This window comes from Carassius carassius, chromosome 43 (genome assembly GCF_963082965.1).
Source record: "Carassius carassius chromosome 43, fCarCar2.1, whole genome shotgun sequence".
Lineage (NCBI taxonomy): Eukaryota > Metazoa > Chordata > Actinopteri > Cypriniformes > Cyprinidae > Carassius > Carassius carassius.
Window position 1 is genome coordinate 12,444,546 of NC_081797.1, and position 7,726 is coordinate 12,452,271.

Genomic DNA, 7,726 nt, shown 5'->3' on the forward strand with positions numbered 1-7,726 from the left:
CTGTGGCCAAAACAGTCATACTTCCATCATCTGAGAGGTAAGGACCTTCAGCTTATAACGACTTCTAGCAATTCATGCATATTAGATAGTAGCTATAGATTGTTTTGTGTTGCTTTTTACCCTACATCTCTTCACTGACATTACAAAAAAAAAGTAAAAATATGAAATGTCTTTAATTTAAATTTGTACTGTAAATGCTTGTATTGTTGTATGAAGCACTTATGTGTCTAATCTAGTTTTTTTTTTTTTAGAAATATTTTGTAATTTATAAGCCTCCAGGAAAAAACAAAGGCATTAAAATGTCTGAACCTGCGTAAGTATTTTCAAAACTTTTAGAAATGTTATTGAAATAATATATTTTTTACTATATTATAAATATAAAATAAATATGTGTTTTCATTTCCGGCCCTATCTGTGTCAGTCCGGTGAGTAATGGACACTGTATTTAAATACATTTGGACACTAAATTTAATAATATTTGACATACTTTACAAGTACATTTTATATTTTCATATCAAATTGAGCACTGTGGAATTTGTGATAGTCACAATATTGTTTGTTTGATATTGATTCTTTTCTTCAGAAAAAGCCCAAGATTTCTGCATCTCGTCGATTATTCTTAAAGGTTTGTTTCTTTTGTGTGTGTGTGTGTTTCTGAAAAGATTTTGACTTATGATTTTTTTATTAACCATATGAATGAACAACTCCCCATGATCCACATACGAATATTTTATGGCCATGCATCTTCTGTCATTTTAACGCACTGCAGACCAAAATACTGAAGAAGGCCAGCACCCTGCTGGCAGAGGAGAAGGAACAGAAGAAGACTGACAGAGAGCAAACACTCAGTGAGCGAGTTCCTCCTCTTCAGCTGTCTGGACTCTCTGTACAGGATTTACAGGTTCTTATTCTTTGGCCTATTGTCAGAATGCTTTTGAAACTATTCTTTCTTACATGCCATTGCTCTGTTTACAGAATCTGTGCAAAGAACTCCATCAAAAAATTGATGTTGTCGATGAGGAACGATATGACGTTGAATCTAAAGTTGCCAAAAATGAAAAGGAGGTACATTCTGTTGCTTTAAAAATGCCGTTATTGATGCATTCATTAATTTATGCATTGTTTTAATAGCCGTGACTGATACTTCTGCTATAGATTGCAGATTTAAACTACAAAATCTTTGAGCTGAAGGGAAAAATGAAGAGACCTGCCCTGAAGAGAGTGAGGGTGTCTGCCGATGCCATGCTTGGGGCTCTGCTAGGTGCCAAACACAAAGAATCCATTGACTTTAAGGCTAACCTCAAGACAGTGAAGAAGGAGGAGGAAAAGGTAATCTCAGTACTTTGACATCAATATCACACTCAGACTTTATGGATTCAGTGCTTACATTTTTCAGTATTAAATGATTTGTTTTGTTTTGTTGTTGAATGGGTGCCATCAGAATGAGAGTCCAAACATTACAATAATCCACACGATTCAAGTCCATAAGTTACCATTGTTACTATTGTCATGAAGCAAAAAGCCGCATGTTTGTATTAAACAAATTCAACATTAAGATGTTTTTAACTTCAAACCATTTCTTCCAACTAAAATATGAGTCCTCTATCTATAGCATTGCTTTCTCCAAGAAAAAGTCATCTAGTCTTAAGAAATCTGCATAAATCAAGCACCATTTTTAAGCAAAAACAGTTCAAAACAGATTTAATCAAATATCATATTCTCATAATTTGTCCAGAAGTGACCATTTAAAGTTGAAACACCTCAACGTTCAATTTGTATCTTACAAACAGAGTCATGTGGGTTACTTGTGGATCATTGTGATGTTTGTATCAGCTGCTTGGACTCTCATTCTGACGGCTCCCATTCACATTAGTGAGCAAGTGATGTAATGCTATATTTCTCAAAATATGTTGACTCTTGATGACTCTTGAATGGCCTGAGTTCATTTTCAGCAATCTTTCATTTTTGGGTGAACTATTCATTTAATGTGCTTTCTTTGACTCTGGAAAACCTGACAGTGTGTTGAATACAAATAATAAGAATTATTAAAATATGCATTTATTTGTAATCTGCACAGAAAGAAGAAGTGACCGACTGGCGTAAAAATGTGGATGCTATGTCTGGCATGGAGGGCAGGAAGAAGATGTTTGCGGGACCAAATGCATAATGAATTCTTTAAAAATTATAAAACAAATTAAAGTCCAAAGTGAAAGCTATTTAAAAATACACATATTTAACTGCTGTTTAATTGTGGTTATGTATTTGTTTTATTGCATAAACAGCGGTATTAATGGAAAACAATTGTATGAGAAATTCACAAAGCTGTGCTATTGTTATAACCACATTGATCAGTTCAAATATTGAAACATGATTTACGACACATATAAAACATTTATTTATGTTAATACTTGTTTATTATATAATTGCAATTGTCATTATATAATAACGGTTATATTGTAATAATATTTATATGTGATCGGTTGTGTGAATATTGAGGAACAATAAAGCTATCACTGTTTTGACCAGTAATTCAAGTTTTCTTGCTCTCTGTTAAGAGTTTTTTGGGTGCAAATACCATTTTTCCACATGATAAAGAGTCTGATTAATATATATATATATATATATATATATATATATATATATATATATATATATATATATATATATATATATATATATATATATATATATATTATGCTTTAAACAACATATACAGAACAATACAACAGACAATATAAAGCCAGGGTAACAAAGGATAAAAATAAATAAATAACTAAATAATATAAAATAATAATAATAATAAAAAAAATCCAACCACAGACAAGCATGACCTTTACAATACTCAAATCATTTTAAATATAGAACACAAACGGACCGTTTTAATTGCCTGTCTATTAGTGGCTCGATTTATTAACCTAAAAATAAATGGAACTGACGTTATCAACCTCAAAATAACAAGCAGTTCCAATTCGCCACTGTACTATTAAACACGCCTACTTATGGAGAACACGTAGCTGATTGGATGACAGAAGTGTCACTCAAGCAAACGCTGTCGGCGTTTGTTGATGCTGCTCTGATAGTTCCACAGTTCCTTCCTGTTGCAGAGCTGCAGCTATTCTAAGCTGGGCGGTTTCTGATCTGAAGGTGAGCACGTAAAAATTCATAGTCATTTTCAATTTGCATGTCTTATTTAATCTTCATTTAGATTTATAATTAAACGATACAGATAAGAATGTTTTGCGCGAGCACTGTGCGATGTTATTAAGACATGCTAACAGGCTAGCTCAGTTGTGTTAAATAATAATAGTAGTATAATACAATAGTAACGTAGTTTTGATACATCGCTTCTTTTCATTTCAGATTCACTTCAATATTTTGATACTTAATCATTTTAGCCTGTGGATGCGATATTTATATCTATTTTAGATTTTGAAAATAAGAGTTGGTCAGCGCTGGTCAGACCATTTGTTAAATTAGCATTGACATTTAGTTCATGACCCTTAACCTTTCAATCTTAATCTCCAGTTTGGTTATATATAGTTCATTATATTTTAACATATTCTTGCCTTATAAATGCATTTAGCAGATAGGCAATAATGAAGTTTCAAATTTTTGATTATATAAGAATCGAGCAGTTGGAAATTTGCTGTATAGCAAATATCTGCATATGCATCTCTTTCAGGCTTCTGTACAATTTCTTCTGAATGTCTAAATACAAACTCTTCCTTCTCCGACACGGGGAGGGGGCCTGGAACAAGGAGAACCGCTTCTGCAGTTGGGTTGACCAGAAACTGAGCGTGAACGGGGTGGTGGAAGCCCAAGAATGCGGCAGGCTCCTGAAAGAGCAGGGCTACCAATTTGACCAGGTTTTTACCTCCATACTGAGCCGCTCCATCCAGACGGCCTGGTTGGTGCTGGAGGCCATGGGACAAGAGTGGGTACCAGTCACCAAATCCTGGAGGTTAAACGAGCGGCATTACGGTGCCCTGATCGGCCTCAATCGGGCCGAGATGGCATTGAACCATGGTGAGGAACGGGTTAAATTGTGGAGGCGGAGTTATGACATCACACCGCCCCCCATTGATGAGTCACATCCCTATTATACTGAAATTTACAATGACCGCCGATACTGTACGTGCGATGTTCCGAAAGAGGAACTGCCCAAAACAGAAAGTCTAAAGGAAGTGTTGGACAGACTACTTCCGTACTGGAATGATGTCATTGTACCGGTGATCAAGAGTGGCCAAAACGTCCTCATCTCTGCACATGGCAACAGCTGCAGGGCTTTGCTTAAACATTTGGAAGGTGAAACATATATTTTTTTTAATTCTGTCATCATTTACTCATCACCATGTCATTTGCTGGCTTTTGTGGAATGATTTATTTGTGCTGTTGTTTTATTTTTTGGTCCATACGATGAAAGTCAGTTTGGTTTAGTGTTGTTTGAACCCCACTGACTTTCATTTTATGAACAAAATCATTCTTCAAAAATCATCTTTTAAAATATCTTCTCAAACGTAGTTATATAATGCTTCTAAAGGCTGCTGAGTTCAAATGACATGGATACGTTTGACTATAACCCTTGACCTTAAAGCGCTTGGAAGGTTTCTTCAGCAACAAATCGGCATTTTAGAATGATTTCTAAAGGATCGTGTGACACTGAGGACTGGAGTATGATGTTAAAAATGTAGCTTTGCACCACAGCAATAAGTTCCTTTTTAAATGTGTATTAAAATAGTAAACAGTTATTTTAAAATTTAATATTTCCCTTTAAATATTATCAGTAAAGTAGCACAGAGAGGGGATAGTATTGGTATTAAAACCTTAAATATTTGAATATTCTCTCACACACTTCTGTTGTCTTTCTCATCAGATATATCAGAAACGGACATTGCGAATGTAACGCTGCCCACAGGAGTACCAGTCTTGCTGGAGCTGGATGAAGATCTTCGACCAGTCAAGCCCCGTCAGCTTCTGGGCGACCAGGCCAAAATTCAGGCGGCCATCAGAAAGGTGGAAGATCAAGGGAAGGCTAATGCACAAAATAAATAAGGATTTTATTGTCGTTCAGTTAGGAACTGTTCAAACAGAAAGATTATAAGTCACTTAGTAGCTTCAGTCATGAAGCTCCTGGTAAAGATAGTTTGGGCACATACTGTAGGATGTGTCTGAGGTAGACTGGTTTAGTGGTGTTTTAGGAATCATGAAGAGATATATAAGTCAATATTTTGAATTCAAGCACTGGTTACTGATCCAAAATGCACACTGGGTTCATATAGTTCGTCATAGCAAGAGGTCGGTTGACCAAATGATAACAATGAAATAGATATTGATATTATATTATTTAAATTGATCATTTAATAATGTATTGTTATTTTTTTTTGTTAGCTCTTGCTTAGTTTTCCAAGGGATTTGTGGCCACGGAAAACCAGTGGTGCCTTCCTTTGGGCAATAGGCAATAGGATCCATCAGTTGTGTTCTAATAGAATTTTGTATTAAGGTCAAGCATATGCTTTTAAACATCTCTGTACAAAACAAAAGTTTAGGGTCAGTAAAATGTCACTTAAGCTCACAGAGGTTGCATTTATTTGATCAAAAATACAGTAATAATCTTTTAATATATCTTAAACCATAATTTAATTGTCAGATGATTCAGAAAGCATTCTAATAATCTGGTTTGTTACTTAAAGAACATTTATTATCAATGTTGAAAGCAGTTGTACTGCTTAACATTTTTGTTAAAACCATGATGTTTTTTTTTTTTGATGAATAGAATGTTTAAAAGAACAGCATTTATTTGAAGTAGAGTTCTTCTAACTATGTTTATTGTCACTTTTAATCAATTTAATGCAGTCTTGCAAAAACAAAAAAGAAAACAACCTTTTAAAAACTGGTAGATAGATTAACCCAACTGGAATGGAATCATTCTTAAAATTAATGAAAAAATAATAATAAAAACAAGCATATTATCCACACCACTGTCTGGACTTCCAAGTCACATATTAAATCTAATCTCATAGAATTCATATTTATATTTCACAAATAAGGTTTATTAAGCTTTACTATTTAAAATTCAAAATAGAGACTTCATTAGATGTCTGAAGGATAATTATAAATTATTTCAAATATTTAGTGTTACACAGCACTGTTAGCATACTTTAGGCAGTATTTTATTTAAATTATTTAAAGGGACATTTTGTTTTTATCTAAAATATTTATTAACAGAGATATTATGTGTTAAGGCTAAGTTACGAGTTTATCATGCACTGCCAAACGCATCCCACACTAGCTCTTTTGTATCTCATTGTTTTCTCCATCAAAGTAAATGCAAAGACACACCAGTCATACTGGTGAGTCAAATCTAGACATAGTTGTGGTTTAGAATGTCTGTGCACTGTAATACCTCTGTTATTACACTGTTTGTTTTTATGTATTTAATGTTGCTCAACACTGTACTGTATCTGTAGAGAAATGTTATATGTGTGTTGTTTCTGTTATAATGGCCATTGTGGCTCCCACTGTTACACGTCTACATGTTTGACCCCTGTTATGGCACATTATAGCTCACCTAATGTGGTTTTACTTTCTTTTTCACCACCCAGAAGCACTGGTCTGATGGGTTAAGCACATCCCTGAAGCATTTTCCTGACAGAATAATATATGAAAATAAAGATTACAGCTATAAAAGTGTTAATGTGTATTAAATGATGTGTGTGAAAAAGTATAAAACACCTATTAACCAGGAGGAGGTGCTACAGTGTTTTCTGAGAAGACATTTCTCCAGTGGAACCGATGTTGATCTTAATATAATAGCGGTGGATGGTGAGTTTATTTTTACAGAAAGCACTAATGACATGGGGAAACTGATTTTGGTTATTCAATAGGATGTAGCATTTGGCAGACTGTACATATCCACTACACCTAATAGCTCACATTTGTCTTGTTGAGCTGGAATGTTTAAAAAAGAATTGTTCTCATGGTCTTTAATGTCTTCTCAGAAGAATATACATTTTAACACATTATATGCTCTTGGGAAAACGGGCCACATCCATCTCCCTCAAAGCTTATTAAAAAATAATGTGATTTTCATTGAGTTTATTTGCCGATGCTATGAATACGTGACTGGACAGGCCGTTTCTGATTACACTTGATATTTTTCATGGACTGGGTTCTGAAACATGGATTTCACAGTCTTAACTTTAAAACATAGTTTTGAAACAGTAGAAAAACATCACAGGAATCTGACTGTAGAAACTCTGCCAAAGAGCCAGTTTGAGAACTGTTCGGTTTGGCTGAACACCAGAAAGGCCTGGACACAATGTAACCTCATCTTCACTGCCAGTCTGACACTGGTTTCTTTTAAAATGGTTATGGTTTGGATGTTAGCATGCCAATTTTTTCAGGGACATTACTGCAACATCTATTATTTTCTTGATGTGGCTGTAAACTAGCCTAATCCATGTTTTCTGTTTCCAAGTATGTACACAATAACTTTACACCATGCAAGCACATTTACAGAGCTGCAAAATACCATATTTCAAACCAAAATATCAAAGTTGCTACAATTATTGTTAATGTTAACTAATGAAACCTTAATTGCAATTTAAAAAACGTTTCTCGAAGGAGATTCCAAATGTAAGTTACTATTAAATGTTGTGATTTTATTACAATACAATTTTAATTATATTATTTTTATATAATTTGAATTTTAAGACCGGTGCAGACA

General features: G+C 34.1%; 2 protein-coding genes and 1 long non-coding RNA gene across 3 annotated transcripts; all 3 read left to right on the forward strand.

Moving 5' to 3' along the window:
* The first annotated feature begins 299 nt into the window (after nt 1–299).
* On the forward strand, nt 300–2,520 carry LOC132124808 (troponin I, slow skeletal muscle-like). The gene is made up of 7 exons (XM_059535961.1): nt 300–313; nt 422–425; nt 584–625; nt 770–901; nt 976–1,065; nt 1,156–1,329; nt 2,078–2,520. The coding sequence occupies exons 1-7, from the start codon at nt 300–302 to the stop codon at nt 2,165–2,167; spliced, it is 546 nt and encodes a 181-aa protein (XP_059391944.1). The 3' UTR covers nt 2,168–2,520.
* Nucleotides 2,521–3,037: 517 nt separating this feature from the next.
* bpgm (2,3-bisphosphoglycerate mutase) lies at nt 3,038–5,255 on the forward strand. The gene is made up of 3 exons (XM_059535653.1): nt 3,038–3,144; nt 3,683–4,305; nt 4,874–5,255. The coding sequence occupies exons 2-3, from the start codon at nt 3,705–3,707 to the stop codon at nt 5,050–5,052; spliced, it is 780 nt and encodes a 259-aa protein (XP_059391636.1). The 5' UTR covers nt 3,038–3,144; nt 3,683–3,704; the 3' UTR covers nt 5,053–5,255.
* A 120-nt stretch (nt 5,256–5,375) lies between these two features.
* On the forward strand, nt 5,376–6,694 carry LOC132125213 (uncharacterized). The gene is made up of 2 exons (XR_009426869.1): nt 5,376–5,476; nt 5,547–6,694. It is a non-coding gene; the product is annotated as an uncharacterized LOC132125213 (long non-coding RNA).
* Nucleotides 6,695–7,726: the final 1,032 nt, after the last annotated feature.

What these genes read in the sequence shown, in the direction of transcription:
- LOC132124808 (XM_059535961.1), top strand. An exon ending in CTCGTCGATTATTCTTAAAG is followed by an intron (nt 626 to 769) that starts GTTTGTTTCTTT and finishes AACGCACTGCAG; the next exon opens with ACCAAAATACTGAAGAAGGC. An exon ending in TTGCCAAAAATGAAAAGGAG is followed by an intron (nt 1,066 to 1,155) that starts GTACATTCTGTT and finishes CTTCTGCTATAG; the next exon opens with ATTGCAGATTTAAACTACAA.
- bpgm (XM_059535653.1), top strand. Translation starts at nt 3,705, where the DNA reads ATGTCTAAATACAAACTCTTCCTTCTCCGACACGGGGAGGGGGCCTGG. An exon ending in TTTGCTTAAACATTTGGAAG is followed by an intron (nt 4,306 to 4,873) that starts GTGAAACATATA and finishes CTTTCTCATCAG; the next exon opens with ATATATCAGAAACGGACATT.